The 20133-nt window shown below is 46.7% G+C and overlaps 1 protein-coding gene across 1 annotated transcript in view; it reads right to left on the bottom strand.

The window, feature by feature from the left end:
• The window catches only part of LOC104252629 (alpha-2-macroglobulin), a 41448-nt gene extending 34131 nt beyond the window's left edge, over nt 1-7317 (bottom strand). Inside the window, exons 1-3 of the mRNA XM_059816279.1 lie at nt 7214-7317; nt 1191-1374; nt 175-331 (exon numbers count right to left, since the gene is read on the bottom strand). Coding sequence (XP_059672262.1) covers nt 175-331; nt 1191-1374; nt 7214-7302 — 430 coding nt within the window. The 5' untranslated portion in view covers nt 7303-7317. The remainder of the gene's footprint in view (nt 1-174; nt 332-1190; nt 1375-7213) is intronic.
• Between the last annotated feature and the right edge of the window lie 12816 nt (nt 7318-20133).

Below are 20133 nucleotides of genomic sequence, written 5' to 3'. Positions count from 1 at the left end.
TGATGAAGGTACCACATGCCCTAGATCTCAGCTGACAGAAATAAGATTTACTGAGCGCTTTAACTCCCCCCATGAAGAAGTCTGAAAACTTCAATAAAAGTATGGGGCCTCTGGGGAATGAAGCCCATTAAGATTTTCTGCTGTCAGAGTCAACACCAACCCGATTTCCCATACCTGTCTGTCCGGGCTTGTAGATGGGTTTGTCTGTCTGGACGAAGACCAAGCTCTCAGAATTCTGGACCAGCACCGACTTGCGGCTCCTGAACTCCAGTGTTGCCCCCTTCACCATCACAGTGAGGAATGCCACTGATGTGCTATTGGATTTTGGAAGCTAAGGAAAATGAAGATGATAAGTGCTTTACTGATTCACTGCATTGCACTAAGCCTTTGAAGGACGGAGTATTAGCTAGGTCCGAAAGTCCCCTAAAGGGACACCAAAGACTCAGTGCTGGAAGCAAGAGAAAAACATGGTTTTCTGATATGAACTTGGAGGGCTTGTGTCCTCTGTCTCAAGAAAATCTTCTTTTTCCTTCAGGAACTGTGGCAATGATAGAACTTCTCCAGTTCCTTGAGTTTTCTCCATGCTGCTTCTTCCTCTCCTTCCAATACTGGAAGCCTTTTCCCTTCCTTCATTTATACATTTTCCTTAGAGAAATATTGAACCTGATCTTCTTCCATCCTATGATTTATCAAAATGGAAATCAAGCCAGATTCATTATTTAGGGGGTGGGACATTGCTTACATTACTCACCAACCAGCCTTCTGCAGGAAACAATCATGAATAAGCTCCAGAAGGAGACAAATGACCTCATGGACCTCACTGTCTGTAACCATTCCCCAGCTTCTACAGTTCTCACTCCACTTTGCTATTTTTCCTCTGAGGCTTACACAGATCAAACAAACTGGGGTATGTTTTCTCAGTCAAAGTTCCAGGATGAAGGATCCCACAAGAGTTCTAGAGGCTCTTCATGCATGGAAATATGATGTGGGACACAGAATTTGATAATGGTGGAAAATTATTCCTCATAAGGCTACCACAGTCAATTTTCCACGTCAAACTAATTTTTTGTTTGGCTTAGCTTAGAAGTCTCTGATTGCAATGTGTCTTATTTCTCATTCCTGGACTGTTTAGATATACTACGCCACATCAATAAATACATGGGATCATCCCACAAGGACGAGATACTCACAGAGAAAGGGATGCAGGTGAACACGTCCTTCTCCGACACCACGTCATCAATCAAGCTCCTGTTTTCCCCTTGATGCTCGAGTGTGGCACTCAGTGTCACAGACTCATTCAGGTGCGTCAGCTGAACACAGACTTTCTCAGGAGAATCAGTGTGTATCAGAAAGGGCAGTAGCACCATATACTGCCTAGGAAGCGAGGGAAGCGAGAATCAGAAGGATCAGAAACGTGAAAGTTTTAAGGAAACAGTATTAAGTGAAAGGAAATTAACAAATCAGCATGCCTAATCCATTACTGCCCCTGTGAATTGCAGCACATATACATATACACATGAGCGTTCATTTTATTTTGGGTTTATACATATTAAACTGCCTAACTAATTAGCCTAAAAGCAGGAGAATGCTTGCAGTGGAAGGAACAATTTCTATGCTAATAGAGAGTCCTTTACAAAGGATGTTTTGTTCAGCTTCACAGCAGGAAGCAAGGATGGTGTGAAAGGTTCCAGGCTGTTAATTGATTTTTGTATATCCCACAATCTCCTATTGAGACTCAAAGGCATTAGCTAAAAAAGGTTGAAAATTCAGCAGTTTTAGGGTTGAAAAAACCACCCACTTCTCTGGCTGCTCCTGTCTTTGCCTATCCAGGTTTCCAAATCCTTCTCATGCTGCGCAAAAATGTGAGTGCTTGCAGTTTGGGACCTTATTAGGACAAGCACACAAAGGATTTCAGAGAGTAGTGGTTTATTGCAACACAAGTGTACTTGCATCTTCAAAGAGCTTTTGACAAAGGTCCCTCACAAAAGACCCTTAAACTAAGCTGCCATCCAATAAAAGGGATCATTTTACTAATTTTTTACTAATAAATAAAATTATTAATTCTGACCTGGATTAATTGGTTAAAAGATAGGACACAAAGAGTAGGAACCAGTGAAAATCTCCGGAGTCTGTGTTGGGACCCCTGTTGTTCAGTATACTTCCAAATGATCTGGGAAGTACAATTTTCTGATAATTGTCCAGGGTAAGAAAATACCTAAAGCTGACCTACGTAGCTGTGGAAAACTTTTGTCATGTGGTGGGACTGTGTAGCAAAAATGGCCAATGATCTGTTCATAAAGGGAAAATAATAGAGGAAGAAAAAATTACCCCAACAGTATACATGCTATCGTGTATATGCTGTATCACTAAATGGGTTATTACCACTCAGACATGAGCGCTGTCCATCACTCTTGGAAAATTCTCATTCAGTGATAAGTAACAAATGGACCATGGGGAAGTGTTCAGAAAGGAACAGAGGACAAATCAGAACACATCGTTTTGCCATTGTATAATTGCAAGGTACTTCCACGTCTCACACATGGCGTGCTGGTTTGCTCCCGTTTAAAAAATGGATTTAGCAGAAAAGATTAGGTGAGAGATGGCAGAGATGATCTGAAATCTGGAATGATTTCCATAGGAGGAGACACTACATAGATTAGGAGTCTTCAGCCTGGAAAAAGGCATGACAGGAAGCTATAAAGTCATGATGTGAATGAAATAAAGTATAGTTTGTTCATCACCTGTGACGACGCATGTACTAAACAACACCGGGTGAAAATATGAAGCAGCTGGCTTAGAAAAAATAGAAGGAAGCAGAAACTTTGTCACTAATGTACCAAATTAAACTGAGGAACTTAATGCTACCAGATGCTGGAAAGTCCGAATGTTCAATTCCGGTATGGGCAGCCTGTGGCTCTTGAGCCTTCTGGTGCTCTCAGGCAGTCCAAGAAGGGCACATACATGCAGGCTGCATCAGATAAGACAGCAGCTGACTGTCCTTCCCCGGATGAGGAGCAAAAGGAGCCAGCAGCTGCCACGGAGTTGGGTAATTAGGGCCTTACCTCTGTGTCCAGACAAGTGCAGGCCCTTAAGAGAAGCTGTCACTCCCCACCTGCCAGTAACTCTCCAGGGCATACGGTATCTGCCCTATGGCACCAGCTACATAAAATTTAGTATGAGGCTTATAAGGGCAAGAAGATCAGCTACTCCTGATATGAAGGTTATAAAAAATGTCCTAGGTAGATTAGTTGCCCAGAAATGGCTAGAAAACATAGCAGCACAGGTGTAACCCCTGGCACAATAACACCTTGAACCTCTGATAGAAGCTCCATAAGGCTATAGTAGATGGGAAACTCATGTCCACAGTATTTGCCTTGCTCCTCTACTCTGTCCCTCAGCACCTACGACTGGCCGCCAACACAGACAGAATACAGAGCTAGTGTAGTCCCTTGGTCTGATGCTGGACCATTTTTATGGACCTGGTATTCCTTTTCCCCTGTGCACATTCAAGCTATCCAGATGCAGCAGTAGGAGATCCTGGTGGCAATTCAGCCTTCAGGGTATATTAACCACTGTATCCATAGGAGGAAACCTGTGGTCAGGACTGCTCATGCCACTTTTCCATGGGCTCTCCACTGGGGAAGGCTCATGTGCACCTTGCCAGACGGTGCCAGCCCTGGAGAGAGAGATAGCTGGTCCTGTCCAGAGCTATATTATTGCCTGGGCTCTGAGCTTTTGTGAAGACCTAAAGCTACTGTGGAGGCAGCGGGACCCAGGCAGTACCTCCATTTCCCTCACCGCCAGGCAATGGGATAAAGTGTGGCGAGGAGCCAGCTGGCAACTCTGGGCAGTGCGTGCTGCTGCAGAAGCAGTGAAAGGAGGGAGCTCCAGCCACCCAGGGAGTGACTTACAGCTTGTGACTATCTGCTTGCTCCAGCGCTCCCCTTCCTCCACAGCCTTCTCACCACAGCTTCACCCCGTGCCTGCTTCCCCTAATCTCACTTCCCCTGCCCCCCGTCAGTGGCACTGACAATCTGGCTGTAACGTCCAGTCTACCGAAGGGACAGCGTGACCTAGTTCGTGGGGAATTTGGCCTCATTCCTCTTCCTGTTCACTGTTCTGCTGAAATGTTGGCCAACGCGCAGAACTTCACCCTACGCCGGCTTCCCTGCCTTTGAAACAAGGATATGAACTACACCGTTTATAGACCTCCCGTTAGCTGTTTTGGGGTGTGTTGGTGAAAAGAGCTAGATGAATTAAAGTACTATGAAGGCTTTAAATAACTTGGGTCACAAAGTCCATGTATAGACATTCCAGTACAACAAGCAGTGGGCTGCCAAAAGAGACCTCAGCAGCCTCCCAGCATGCAATGAACTATTCTGAAAACAGAGGCAGTGACTCCGGCAGAAGCAGGCAACAAGGAAGGGTAGGAGACCCTAGAGAAAGTGGCTGAGGCAAAAAAGATGAGTTTGTCTCTATATAGAAGGTAATACTCTAGCTAAAGATGGACTAACGTCTGTGTATTGACTCCTAGCTACTTCCTGGAACAACCACCCAAACAAGGAAGCCAGTGAATTTCATCATCTCCGTCGGTCCAAATCCACACCTGCCAATTCATGTGCCATCACGACCTTGCATTTCTGACTACATGCAGTATATTCCCAAGCATGTGCACTGCGTTGTAAAGTAGCTGGCATGCACAACCACATATCAGAATAGGAGAACGATACCTCCTATTGAATTATTCCAGAACAGATCCAGAGGAAGAAAAACCAAAATCTTGCTGTCGGTATCTTACAGAATCATAAAATTTTTGGTTGCAAGAGATCTCTGGATGTCTCAAGCCCAGCTTCTCTCCTGGAACAGGACTGTTGCAAAGGACTCCACAGATGGAGTTGCCACCATCTCTCTGGGTCACCTGTTTCAGTGCTGCACTAACTCGGTGAATGAGCTTTTTTCTAATATATAGTCTGAACCTTAATTGTGTCTCCCATGCAGCCGGCTACAACTGAAACAGAAATAGCAGCAACTGCTGCTGCTGCTCAAAGAAGTGATCTCCCTACTTGTGCCAGGCACAGGAAGCAAGTCTTGGTCGGAAGCTTCATTTTGTCTTCAGTTCAAGGGCGGCTTCCCTTCTGTGTTATACGCAGCATCTGATCTACCCTGCAGCACTTAAAACAAGAACCACTACCCTCACACCTACCTAGCAATTCACTGCTCAGACTCCACTGCCTCCCTGTTCGCCAGCTGTTTACTGGGCTCCCATCTTTATTCTGTGGATCCCAAGTACACCCCTCTCCCCGTCACCTCTCTCAGCCCTTCCTCCTTCTCTCCTCCGAAAATGGTGCTCAGGTCAGGGATAGAGCAGCATGTTACTCACAGGAGGAGAGGACTGAGCAGTACAAACTCATTCCCTTTCCCCTGATCTTGGGCAGGGATGAATTAAGATTACTTAACCTTAAGTACTTAATTACATCAGATTACCGTAGGGAGACCAGAGAGCTCAGCCTGACCCCAAAGCAGCCTTGATTGGCTGATCTGCCCCAGAAGCACCCAAACAGGCCAGATGAATGGGAGGTTGATGGTAACAGAGTCACACAGAATCACAGAATCATTAAGGTTGGAAAAGACCTGTAAGATCATCAAGTCCAACCATCACCCCAATACCCCAACACCATGCCCACTAAACCATGTCTCGCGGTGCCACGTCCACACGTTCCTTGAACACCTCCAGGGATGGTGACTCCACCACCTCCCTGGGCAGCCTGTTCCAACGCTTCACCACTCTCTCAGGCAAGAAATTTTTCCTAATATCCAGTCTAAACCTACCCTGGCGCAACTTGAGGCCATTTCCTCTTGTTCCTCTCGTTCCTCTCGTTCATATTGATATCTGTCTATCTACCTATCTATCTGTCTCATTATATCATATGGAATAACTAGGGAGGTTTCCAAAACAATAGTATTTCACAACACCTTTTTGTACATTATATATTTTAGTTGAGATTCGTAAAAATACCTGTAATTAGTCATCCTTGGCACCTTTTCAGACCATTTTTCAGTTACTTACACTTTACCAGTTTTATCCAGGAGGTTGAAATCATCCATGCTGGGTATCTGCTTCACATTTAGTATTGTGGAAAAATTTCCAAGCAAAAAAAATTGCTCGTCTATTTCTGAGAATGAATATAGGGGAAAATATGTTGGTTTGCACACCGTAAGTATTAGGACATCAAACCTCTCGCTTCACATGTGGGCTGTGGTGGCACGTTGCTCTGGCAGGTAAAGTCAAAGGTCCTTCAGTCTGAGCCAGTCGCCAGTTCACCTCTGACCGCACAGTAAGTGGCGGCAGCAGCACTGCACCTTCTGCTACAGCTGCTAGCACTACTGCGGTGCTTGCGGGCACGAAAGCTCTGTAGCAAGCATTACGAGACCCGCGGTGGTGAGAACTGCGTGTCTGCTGGCACAGCAAGAGGCACAGCGTGTGACAGCAGCCAGGGTCTGAAGAGGGAGGCTGCTCCTGTCTGGACTAGAGGCTCCGGAGCAATCCTCTCCGGTAGGCGAGGCTGGGGTGGGGATGCCAGCCTCCAGTCTGCCCGTGCCATCCTGGGTTGCCCCTCTCCTCGGGGCCCTCAGCAGAGTGGATGCTGCAGCCATGCTGCTGGTCTGCAGAGCCCTGGGGTGGATGCCCCAGGGGAGGGTGCCAGCACCAGGCTCCACGCTGGAGGAAGAGAATCTAGGTCACAGATCCTCTTTGGGAACAAGTACATCTGATGCTGCCAAGGGAAACAAACTGGCTTGAAAGAAACAGGAGAAAGGGGAGCAAATCAGCTTGAAAGCAACAGGAGAATGGGGAGAAATAACACTGACTGAAACAAGGATACTACAGGAAAGGTAAGTGCATGGATTCTGGCATCACGCCCACAAAACCCCAGGCACCTGAAGGCTTCTAGGCAGGAATATACTTAGGCAAAGATGTTGTGAGGATCCAGGGCTGGACTAGCAGGCAGATGCAGGGCAGGAGTGTGGGCACTGGCAGAGCTGGGGGGGGTCCCAGGGCTGGACAGCCAGGGGGTTGCAGGGTGGGAGTGGGGAGCACTTGCAGAGCTGTGCTGGAAGCTCAGGGCAGGAGCAGAAGAAACTGGCAGAAAGGAAGCAAACTGAAGGAAAAAAGGAGCACGAAGTCCTCCCTCCCCCCTCTACGTGTGTAGCTTACGGTTCTGTGGTGGGAGAGGTATTTCCAGGAAGGAAGAAGAGGAGAAGGAGGAAGATGTTTGGTTTGCTGGGCAGCCTGTCCTTCCCCATGGTGCAGAGCAGGTAGTGGTGAGTCAAGCAGACACCCAGCCTGCTCCGGTGCTGCTGTTTTCCTGCACCTTGTAATTCCCCTCCACTCTCTGCTGGGTCAGCCTCTTTATAACTGCTCTCTGTAAACAGCCCAGGGGCTGGAGGAGATAAGGGCTGGGGGCCAGGACCCATCCGGAAACGGGGAGAGGCGGTAAGGAGGAGCTGGAACAGAGGGACAGTATTTGGCCAGAGACTTTCCAAGTCGGGAAGCGTATTTATTGGATAGTGCTTATATTAGAAATCTCTAAATGATTCATACCCTGCTTTCTTTAACCCATCAGAAATCCACAGTGTTGGGGAAACGAACTGTGTTCAACACAGGGTAATATTCCCTGTGGGCAGCATCCAATCCCAGCACTCTGATGTGGGGTACTGTAATATTCCGAAGCCAAAAGCCATGTTTATAGGTATTTTAAGAACAAAAGGAAACCCACAGACAGAAACACTGCCCGTATCATGTTAACAGAATACTGCAGTAGTTTGCTAACAGAGCTACTATGGGTTAGACAATTAATCTGTCAGGAATATAACCCAAAATGAGGTGGAGTACTGGTCTAGATATGGAAACAAGTTCTGTTTCCACTGTGAATATGCACAAATATTACACAATGCCATTGGGAGACATCCCCTTCCTCCCCAGCATGGTGATCATCCTCTGTCATTCAGTGTCACCTGGAGCACAGATGTTCCAGATGTTCCAGGTGGCTCCTCCTTCCCTTGGTCAGATTCAGATCTGTGCTGCTGTGAGTCACGTTTGGAACAAAAGTCACTCAGAAATAGTGCTGCTCACTTGACTCGGTCTTCTGCAAACCTCTGGTTGTAGCAGCTTATCCAGAAGTTGAATCTAGTAAGAAAAAAAGTTTGCTAAATTACAGCAGGTCATTGAACAGAAATATTCAGTCCAAATTATGAACATTCCCTGAGAAGCCTTGACTAGGTGGGGTGTTCGCACCAGTCCATGGAAAACTGCAAAATTGCAGCTATAGGGCTGTCAGCATGCCTTCCAGTGCCTGCCCAGTGAAAGGATTCGGTAACACTATAGAGATTTGTGATCCCTGTCAAGATTTCTGTTGTGTATGAATAACCCAGCAGAGAAAATGCTTCAGCACAAGCCACCTTGAATGTGTTTATGTGAAGCCACATTAATGGCAGAGGTTCTCTGCTCTGTGCAAGGGAGTTTATTAGATCACAACAGCACAGGCAGCCCTATTTGCTCTTTGCCTGAAGATTAAGCTTTGAAAAAGAGTGAATGTTAAGACTGAATGTTAGCTATACAGTGTGTCTTGACTCTGATGTAGTAGCTAGAAAACTGCAGGGAAGAGCAGTGCAAAGGACCAGGAGAAATGTCTGGGGATGAAAGGGAGTTTAAGAATGATGTTCAAAAATCAGGCGCAGTCTCTTGTGGAATAAAATTTAACACCTTTTATAAACGACAAAAGTTAGGAAAACAGTTGGGAGGCAGCCAGTGTCTGCTGGGGGCAAGTGTTATATAAATGTCATATAGAGAAGGAATGAACACATACTTACACAAACCAAAAGATTTAGCGGATTATCAGTTAGAGATGGAAATACTGATAAAAAAGTGGTTGTGTAACTCCCAAGTAATGAAAACCATACAGGTCTTTCTCCAGAGATGCCCCTGTCGTCTGTCCTCTCCCTCCCATCTTTGACTTCTCCAGTAAATAACTCGTGCAAAATAGCAGTTTTCAAAGCAATAGTGTCCTGGGCATTTGCTGGAAAACATGACTTATCCCAAGTTGCCTGTTGTCATTCAGGCTGCTGTAAACTGAAACCAAAAAGAAGTCTGAACGGACACATGCAAAGAACTCTTTAAGGATGAGCATGTAAAACTAAAACTCATAGATCTACAGGGCCATCAGAACCAGCGATTCAATGCAGATCCTATTCATTATCGTCTTCTTCCTTCTACTAACCAATGTACCATCAACAAGGTATAAAATACATGGTTCTTGGTCCCCCAGGAACCACTTACCAGCTCTCTGACACCCTAATGCCTGCTTTGCTCCGTGGGCACTAACCACCCTTGAGCTCAGGCAGTTGGTGCTTCAGCTGGGTCCTCTCTCACAAAGCTCAGAACAAGTGGTCTGAGCTTGTGCTTAGCTTGAAAGCTTTTGGGTGCTTTTTCAGACCGAAGGAGAGGTTGCGTGTCTGTAAGACTGGCTACTTCTTCCAACAAGGCTAACTGGTCTAATAAAAGATATCACTGCTGAAAAAGGCATGCAACATCTTTGCCACAGCCATGGTGATGGCTTCAGTGAACTGGCAGTCATGATTTTAACCACAGGAAAGGTGTTTCCTCTGATGGTAATACTTCATATGCGTCTGAGGTCACTGTGCACCTGGCAGATCAAGAGACAATCCGTACGTATCGAAGATCTTCAGTGACTAGTCCCCATATTAAGCTGGTACAAAACCTAATGAATCGTTGTACCTAACAGTTGATCACGAAGAATTTAAATTAGGCCACATCACAGTAAATGGTTGATATAGCCAAAATGCCTAAATCTAATTTCTTATAATCCTCCAAGCAGAGTGGATTTCTGTACTAAATTATAGCAATTAATTTTGGTTCATCCTGCTTGAAAATGAATGATTCCATATGCTTACTCTCCCATTTAAAGGTAGCACATCTTTTGGCTGTTCCATAGAAGGTTTTTGAAATTTATTTATTTCCAATGCTAAATTAAAACTATAACATTATCCTGAAATTTTATTTTGTTCCAAAGAACACTTGGGAAAATTAGTTTAATTCCAGATAATTCTCAGAAAGGTTACAGTGATATGCTGGTAAGTTACACGTGCTGATGCATTGGATTTCTTTTCCAGGTATTATCGTATTGAAATGGAGCAAGACACCAGGTCAGTAAGAAACAGATGCCACAGGAGCACTTCTACTTTGCCTGAATGTATCATTATGACTATTTTTTTATTTTCTGGAGCATTTCATTCTCCACAATATTTTCTTTGCAGGTTCCTTTCTACCAGCACTTTAAAATATATTATTTTGAGTTGGACTGACTGACACGTAAGATGCAATTAATAAGTTAATAAAGGCCATCATAAATACCGATAAATTCCAGTACAGCAAACCTTATTCTGCAAAGTTTCCTATACAACATACAGTGTTCACTGCATTGCCTAGCAAAGATGTCAGAAAAATGTGAAGCATCCTACACCTCCAAGTTTATGACAGCTACAGAAAACATATTTCCCCATGAAAATAAAGTAAGACATTGAGCTGTGCGATTTTAATCACCTTAACCCAATTCTGGTATATTTTCCTCTGACTTCTTTTCAGTTTCTCTTGTTCAGCTTTGTAGATGACTACCGATGGCCCAATAACAGAGTGGCTCACCAGTCACTGCAATTGCGGGGACAAAAAGTGTCTGTGGGTGGGTGTAAATACCCTCAGTACTACCACAACACTATTATGTGCAGGAATCCTTGTCTGCCCCAGCAGTCTTAAGCAATTTTGGCACCACTGTCACCAAAGGTCAATAATCCCAAGACAGACACCTGCTTCTTTACTATGTTCCTATTCTGCCTCCTGAAGGACTGTAGCACGATGCGCAGACCTCAAAGCCAAACCAAAGCCATAAACTGAACTTCAACCTTTTGCTTTCAAGAAGAGGCATGCTTTAAAAGAAAAAGCTGAGGAAACAGTTCTTGGTAACACTGGTATTGTGCCTAAGGTGGTCCATGCACTTTCACATAAGAACCCCAGGTGGAAACCAGCAGCTCCAGGAAAGGAATGGCTCTCTTCAGGATCTACATCAGCTTTGCATGGGAACAGGTGAGAAAACAGTCACGGTAAAACCTGAGACTTAACAGCTCCGGTTAACAAAATTGTGCCAGCTGTTCAGCTAAAGGCTGAAAAAAAAAAAATCCTTAAGGAGAAAAAACGAAAAAATAATTCAGTATTTTTATTTTACATGAAATCCACATGATAGTAGTTTCCCTGGGCTATGTATCTAAAGCAAAGAAACCCAAAGCAATTTATTTCAAACGACAAGCACTACAAGAAAAAGTACTTGTATAAATTAATAGCAGTAACAGCAATACCCAGAGACATAAAAAATGGGTTTATTATTGCGTGGGAGACAAAATATTTCACAGGCCATAGTGAAGAGAAGGTCCTCTATCAGAAACCCTCAGACAATATGAGACAAGTTGCAACACGCAGATAAAGGAAGATATGCAATGACATGAAACACCATAAAAGGCTTCATCAGCTAAACTTCAAATTAAACTGAAAATACCTGAGCAAATAAAGATTATCCACTTTAGTGGCTTCCTGAATGCCTTAAGCTGGGAGAAGGGCTTGGTGGCAGATTAACTGCCTTTCGCAGGCGTGGACAGCTGGGATGCCAAATATAACTCATATTTCCATGCTGTCGTATGAACAAATGAATAAATTCAGGCATGGCAAAGGAATCGATGAATTACTTTCATTTTAATGCACTTTGTAGATTAAATTGCAAACCAAATCGGCAGCTGGGTTTTATAAATAGTCCTGCGACTATCTTGTGTGTGATGTAAGGCTAGCCCATGGATGAGCCCTACACAAAGTATGGTTTATCCACCCTTCTCAGCTGTATTATAACAAACATCACCTCTATGTATAAACTTTGTCCTGCCTTAAAAGAAACCTCTACTGTGTGTTGCAAAAAGGGCTGCAGCCAAGGTTGTTAACCCTCCGGCATGAGAAATCTGCAGTGTGTCTATCTGATACTTATAGTAGTATAGTAGTCCTACACACAGAGTAGGATCAGTTGTTGAAATCCCACTCTTTAATCTATTAAAGGTAATTAGTGCATGGTATCTAATAATTTTAAAATATGTAAACAAGAAACTAGCTGTTTGCATGTTCACAGATTTTTTTGGGATATTACAGAGAAATGAAGATAATCCCTGATGTAGTAAAGAATGAAAAGCTCTTTTCATTTATACACTTGTATTACTCAGACTATTGCCAAGGAAGGGGAGAGAAAAAGCCAAAGCATTTACAAATATGCCTGAAACCAGCACTTGGGATGATTAACTATACTCTTTTTGAGTCATATGACACCTCTTTTCAGAAAAAACTTTACCATATAAAAAGACAGATAAAAAATCCATATAGACTTTGTGTTTAGCTTTAGCTTTAGCTGTGAAGTTATTGCCTGGGCTCCCTCCCTCCTCAAATGAGGCACAGGCATCTCATGAAGGTCCTTCTGCTGGCCCCAAGGTTGATGTTCAAGGCAGGTGGAATGAAGTTGGAGCCAGGCTCTTCTCAGAGGTGCACAGTGGCAGGAGCAGAGGCAATGGGCCAACCTGCGTACAGAGAAATGCTGAGCAGACGGAAGGAAAAAATGCTTCCCCTGAGGATGATGCAACAACAGAACAGGTCCCTGGAGATGCCATGGGATAGCCAACCCCAGAGACCATCCAAACTTCATGGCACAAGGCCATGAGCAAGAGCGCCAGTAGAGAAAAAGACCGCACTTAATGGCACAGGCATTTCGAAGATTTTTCCCATTTAGATTTGATGTTCATTTAGCTACAAAAAAGTGAAACCCCAAATCACTGCTCTTCTCAGAATGGCTTTGCTAGAAGAAAGCAGCAGAGGGCTGTGCCAATGCCCTTTGCCGGATGGACCATGCTGTACTTGCCCGGTGCAACACCCGCTTGCCGCGGTGGCTGTGCAAGGGGATTGCCCCTCCAGCTGTGCTGGGGGGCAGCTGGCCTTGCAGCGTGGGGGCCTCGGGCCCAGATCCTGCTGTCTGAGCTGAAGTAGGAGGGAAGGGCTTTATGCTTAGCTGAGTCACTGACTTGCTGGGTAACCGTGCAAGTCCAGGCCCCTCTCCGTGCTGTAGCTAAGCCAGATGTCACTTGGTGCTCAAGACACAGGTCTTTCCCCAGTGCAGAGAGGAGCTGGGATTCAGCTGATAAGTGTTTGTCCAGATTTTTGAGGTGGAGGATGCTCCAGGAAAGCAAGACAAGAAGGCCTGATGGAGTACGAGGGAATGAAATCAGATATTCTCATGTTTAACCCTTTCCCCTGCACCTCTGCTTTGTTCTGTTGCACCTTGTTAGGTAGGGCAGAGCTGGTCACGTTTGGCCCTGCAGGTCAGGGAAAGCGGTATGAGCTGTCATGCTGTAACGCAGCTGGAGAACACGCCATTTATCAGGACCCTTTTGAACACAGTGTCCCGCTACAGAGCCTGCCCTGGCTGCATGGCACCACTGCACTTCCATCCTGTTTTGGGATACCCTGCACTGGACACAAGTGGTTGGAAAAGAACAGGACCAGACCTCTCCTAAGCAGCCGAGGGCTGTGAGGAGAGAGCCAGCTGCGCATCCCACGCTCAGCGCACAGGACTTCCCAGGTGAGCTTTACCACGGCACAGACGACGGGTTATTGAGCGAGTGTGGACACACCTTGCCTTGACAGGAGGGACACGAGGGAAACCAGTGGGACCTAGAGCTAGTCACTTCCAGTAAAATGAAGTAGAAAACATGTGGCATGGTTATGCAATTGCCTCCAGTAATAACCCAGCCTTCACCTCCGCGTGGGTACTGAGCCAAAGAGTGGGAGGCTAAAAAAAATGTGCAAGGTTAGCACTTTTGTAGCAGGCACGTGGAGCCCTGTCCGTACACAGTATGGTGATTTTTTTCCCCTCCACCTCTGCCTGCCTCCTTCATGTTTACCCTTCCTTCGTTTTCAAATAAGATTTTTTGAATCTCCCAGCTGCCAGGTTATATACACAGTGTGACAACATGGGGTCCAGGAGCCCTGCTGAAATCATGTTCTTAAGGGAGGTCCTGGTTTGCCCAGCAGGAAGACTGCTGTGGCAGGAAGGGGGAGCGGAGGACTCCAGGGCAGGATCAAAAAGCATCTGGAGATCAGTGTGTCGAGCTTGCAAGAGGATCAGAAAGGGGAAGAGTGAGAAGTTTCCTTGAAGGAGGCTTGTAGGTCCTGTATTCAATGTAATGCCTTGCTTTTGGGATTTTCTTGACCCTCAAAAGGTGACCCTTTAGGAGGTCGAGCAGAAAGAAGCTGTCTCTTGCTGTTGAGCTGCAGGACCAGCTGGCATAATGTTTCTTCTCCATTTGAAAAAATTTTTAGAAAACTTTTCATTGTAACTCTGAATAAAAAATTAAAATGTAAATGACTGATGTTCCTCAGAAAGCCCTTCCATGGTACTACGTATTTCACAGCCAGTGGTGCCCGAGATGTGACCATGTTTCTATGTCACCTATCTGATGAATCAGGTGATGAGGGTCATTTGACTGTAGACATGGCCCTACCTCCCTAATTGCCCACCAGGTAAGTGGCAAATGTACTCAACAAAGAAATGTTCAGAGAGCAAGGCTGAGTTGTTTCCTCAGAGCATTTTGACACATGATTATTTCTTGATTGAAGGTTCCTCTAGCACATTTCTGGTCTTCTCTTACCAGTGAATTGGTTGGTCATCACTCACACTTCGTATTTGACAGAGGGAGGGTGGTGAGGAGAAGACCTGAACATCAACAAGTAGGCAACAAGATCTGGAAATTAAAAGAAGTCATACAGCTGAGGTCTTGCTGTGCCACTGTTGAACAGCTTGGCACTATTACCTGTGACACTGCAGGGATCACAGAGGATTTGAGCCAAAAGATGGAGCAATCAAATTCCCTGGATGAGGGATTCTGTCTAACGAGAGTGCTGGGTAAGCAACTGAGGGGCCTAAACAGGAGAATGCTGCTACACTGGAGCTCATCTTTCCAGGGAGATCCATTTGTTTTTTCTCTAGATTTTGCAACCTGATGCCCACATGTTGGGTGAAACTCATCATCTACGGTAAAAAAGCTTATGTTCAGTTTCCAGAGTAAGTGCGGTCGTTGTAAGTCCTGTTCTTCTTAACTAGGTCATGACATCAGCCTTTAGCATATCCTTCAGTGTGAACTCCACATGAGCAGCAAAGCAATTCCCATGACACAAATAAACTCTGCAAAGAAGGCTTTAACACAAAGAGAAGTAAGCTTGGCAGAGAATTTTAGTCAAAGACGTTCTGATGTGATTATACTCATTATTATCCCTTTTTTACTCAATAAGAACCTGCATTTCAGAATAGCTTTTGACATACTTCTAACAGAGCCACGCACAGAACCACAGGAGATCCAGAAGCTGCAGAGCAGGCATGAGGGCACTGGCAGACCACCACAGTGAAGTTCTGAATTTCCCATTTCTCATAGCGTTGCTGACTCAGCCCAAGGACCCGCACAACAGTTTCAGTGTGTACTTGTGTATGTCTCCGTTCTCTGGTAGCTTTTTTAAACTGAGATGTGGAATACCGAGCACCGTAAACCAGCGTCTGTGCCTTCAAGGAGGCAGCAGTATGGTAGCTCAGATCACCTCTTGGGCCTGTGAGCCTGATTTTCTCACACTGGGGGAAACAGAGTTTGCTTAGCCTGTACGTCTTGCCAAAATTAAGGTAGTTCTGACCTTCTGAGACCTAGAACAGTCCCTGAGTCTCTGGGATTGAATGATATGATGTCTCAGGATTATTGGATTACAGAGGAAGAAATGACATTCAGTCTAGTGGGTGTCCCTGTCTTGCTTAGTCAACAATTAATAAACTTGCTTCAGTTTCAGGCATGTGCCACGAAACATACAGCTGAAACAAGACACTCAGGTTCCAGAAATCTGGGAAGTGTTGGAATGCGTTTTAAGGAATATTGCTGTCCCCTGTGGCAGCGGGAGCCAGGAGGAACACGGTCTATGTGTAAAAATCTGGAGGAAGAATATAAGCATGGGATATTTCTTAGATCTGACTGCAACCGGCAATTAGCTCTTTGAGTCACAGGATAAAATCAGGTAATAAACATTACATTTTCAGCATGCAGAGGAAGAGTCTGCAGTGGGAAATATGCCTTTGATGTTTTAATAGTTCAGGTTTGGCCTAAGAGAAAAAGAAGGCTCCAAAAGAATGATAAAAATGCAGGGGTTTGTTTTTTACAGGACCTTGTTTCTTCCCAGAAAATGATGTTTGGCTGAACAGAATAACATTTGGCCAGACCTGAGGGGGATTTTTATGTGTTCCATGTGGGATGCTGAAACCTTGGCTTAATTGGCCTCAAATCCCCCAGAAAGATGCACATCCTGTATCCACATCCACTCAGCCTGCTCTCCTTTTCAGCCTTGTTGCTGTAACTATTGATTTCTCTTGCTTTAGTCCAGTCTGATGCTCATGTGAATCCAGTCAGTTGCTACAGTTCGGGGTGTGTCAGGAAAGCAAAATTCACAGCCTTTCTTGCTTCTCTCCTATTGCCAGTGAAATTTTAATTTTGGAACTTGGCATGGAAATCTGCGCTCTACCCAAAGCAATTTCATGCCCCACAAATTCCTCATCTGTGAAACTTAATGAGATGGCTTTTTATAACATCAATATCATGCATACCCTGGATGGCCAGCTCTCTGCAAGTCTAAAACTCACACAAGGCTGACGGATCCTGTGAGTATTTGCGTACCCTGCTGCCTGCGGAGACCCAGACATCTGGTTTGTTGAGGATCCAGCCCTGAGTATGTCAGAAGCACAAATCCCAATGACTCAAATTATTTAGCACCGTTTGCAAAAAAAAAAAAAAAAAAATTTATTTGGGAAGAGGGATGTTCTGTGTTGACGTGATGATCAGGACAAGAGGAAACGGCCTCAAGTTGCGCCAGGGGAGGTGGTGGAGTCACCATCACTGGAGGTGTTCAAGGAACGTGTAGACATGGCACTGTGGGACATGGTTTAATGGGCATGGTGGTGTTGGGTTGGTGGTTGGACTTGATGATCTTACAGGTCTTTTCCAACCTCAGTGATTCTGTGATTCTGTGATTACCTTTCACTGAAAAAAAATGGCGAGTCCACACACAACTTTAGCAAATTCCCTGGTGAAATGGGTCCTTTCAAAGCACGTATGAGTCCTCAGCACTTGAACGGTTCGCATCTTCCCTTACATTCTCGTTCCCACCCTCGCACGGCAGGTCCTTTTTTCCCTCCCCTTGGCCCTACGCGACGGATCCATCCTTCTCTTCCCGCTCCCGCGTGGCGGATGGTCAGCCCCCGGCACAGCCCACCGCCCCCTGCCCCGAGACACGCTGGAAAGAAGCCGGTATGGGGCTGAAGCCCACCGGCTGCGAACTGCGACGGCCCCGGCCCGCAGCGGGCCCCGAGGCCGGGCGAGCCCCGCGCGGAGCAGGGGCGCCGCCCGGCGGGCGAGGGCGGAGCCAACCAGCCCCGGCCCCGCCACTGCCACCGCCACCGCCACCGCCACCGCCACCCCGCCCGGCCGCGGCCATGGGAGCCTGGCAGGGGCGGGCGAGGGCTGCCGGGGCTGTTGCTGTTCCTGGGTAAGAGGACCCGCAGCCACACTTCCTCCCCGAGCCCGCCCGCTGCTGCTCCTCTCCCTCGTCCCCAGCTGTGCCTCCCTGTCCCTTTGTCCCCTCTGCCCTGGCTCTGGTAGTGCCTGGATCACGCTTTTCCCACCCAGCCACCGACTCCAGCACACTGCAGCCCAAGAGTGTTCGTGTTTGCAGAAGCCACAGAATCACAGAATCACTAAGGTTGGAAAGAACCTGTAAGATCATCAGGTCCAACCACCAACCCAACCCCACCATGCCCACTAAACCATGTCCCGCAGTGCCATGTCCACACGTTCCTTGAACACCTCCAGGGATGGTGACTCCACCACCTCCCTGGGCAGCCTCTTCCAATGCTTCACCACTCTCTCAGGCAAGAAATTTTTCCTAATATCCAGTCTAAACCTCCCCTGGCACAACTTGAGGCCATTTCCTCTTGTCCTGTCACTAGTCACTTGGGAGAAGAGACCAACACCCACCTCACCACAACCCCCTTTCAGGTAGTTGTAGAGAGCGATGAGGTCTCCCCTCAGCCTCCTCTTCTCCAGACTGAACAACCCCAGCTCCCTCAGCCGCTCCTCACAAGACTTGTGCTCCAGACCCCTCACCAGCTTCGTCGCCCTTCTCTGGACACGCTCCAGCAGAGTGAGGGGCCCAAAACTGAACACAGGATTCGAGGCGCGGCCTCACCAGCACCGAGTACAGGGGCACGATCACCTCCCTACTCCTGCTGCCCACACTGTTTCTGATACTGGCCAGGATGCCGTTGGCCTTCTTGGCCACCTGGGCACACTGCTGGCTCATATTCGCCCGGGTGTCGATCAACACCCCCAGGTCCTTTTCTGCTGGGGCAGCTTTCCAGCCACTCGTCCCCAAGCCTGTAGCCATGACTCCAAGCGTAACGAAGCGGGGGATGACGCGAGGTGGAGATAAAACAGGGAGGCTTGCAGCTCTTGGCTGGGACAGGTCAACATGATCCAGGCTCACTGTCACTTTTGAACAAACTCTGGTCAGTCTGGTGGACTGGAGGGCCTGGCAGGGGGAGATCCAGGATGTGGGACTGGGCGGTCACCAGGCCTGGACCGAAACCTTCCCCTTTCTTCACCCTCTCCTCTACTAAGCGCGATGCAGAGTCACTGCATGGTGTTCATACATAAACCCCTACTTTCATGCCACGGGTGCAGAGGCAGCGCCCTGGGAAGGCTGGGGAAAGGTGAGGGGCTGTTCAGCTGGCACCGGCAAGGGGCCCTACACGCCAGAGGTGGAAGGCTGGGAGTGACTGAGCATGCTGCGTATTACAGTCATTGCCAGCAGTTATCAGCTGTAGCACTGCTGCAGGCAGGACAGATACACTTCTTTCTTCATCCTCCCCCAGCCAGCAACCATAACATGCAGGCTGTCATTAAAACGTCTGTTGTGTGACACTGAAAAAAAACAAAGCCCAATGTAAAAGGGAGGTTTATTGATGGAAAGGTATACATGATTATGATACAGATCCGGAGAGATGTGCCGTGAAAGGAAACAGAGAATCAGACACTAGCTCAAACGACGTCACAGACTCCCACTGTGATTAGTAAGGTGAAATGGCCTTTGCCAGGACTTAATGACAGAAGAAAATAGGGTGAGTGACCACTTGTTCAACATTTATGATGGTCCTGCAGGGGAAAATCCAAAAGAAAATAGTCTCAATGAGAACAAACCAGCAGCTGCAGGATATAAATACAGTTTTAGGACACTGGGTAGTCAGCCCCTTCCGTGCAAAACAGACAAGAGCTGGACCAAGTGCTGGCAGCACGCTGTGCCCGTACCCCTCAGGAAGTGCTCAGCAGGTAACAGCCAGCATAACTGCTATGCTGGCTGGGACACAGACTTGGGCCTCCCTACAGCAAGACAGCATCATACCTCTGACTAGCCAACACACCATCTCCATGATTTGTGTCACCTCAAGTGTTCTCCTCGGATAACGTGTTAGCTGGCCAGAAGGACTTTCCATGTGAAGCACCCTGCCTGTGCCCATGAAGCTCAGGCTTCAGAGGGGAGGCTTTCAAGGACAGCTGCAGGTAGATTATTCCGGGCTAAGCGTTGATGCTTTTAAGGAAATTCGGAAGGTATTTCCCAGTCTCTCCATTATTCTGTGCTTTGGCTTTCATTCTAGAGGCTGAGCTTCTCCCATGAACAGCAAAGTGGTCTCCACTTAAGAGTCCGCTTAGCATGTGTCATGGGACAGGATCTGGCCACTCTCCCTGGCTGCTCCCTGAGAAGCCTGGTGGAGACTGAAGACTCTATTTCTGCGAGAATAGTTATTGCTCTACTCACCCTGCCAATCCCTCTGCTCATGCTGCTTTATACTTCACCTTCTCACCTGCTTGGGGTTTTTTTTCTGGCTTTCGCTTTTCTAATCA

This window comes from Gavia stellata, chromosome 4, assembly GCF_030936135.1.
Source record: "Gavia stellata isolate bGavSte3 chromosome 4, bGavSte3.hap2, whole genome shotgun sequence".
NCBI classification, from domain to species: domain Eukaryota; kingdom Metazoa; phylum Chordata; class Aves; order Gaviiformes; family Gaviidae; genus Gavia; species Gavia stellata.
The sequence above is the reverse complement of the archived record's forward strand: the minus strand, read 5'-3'. Positions and strand labels throughout refer to the sequence as shown.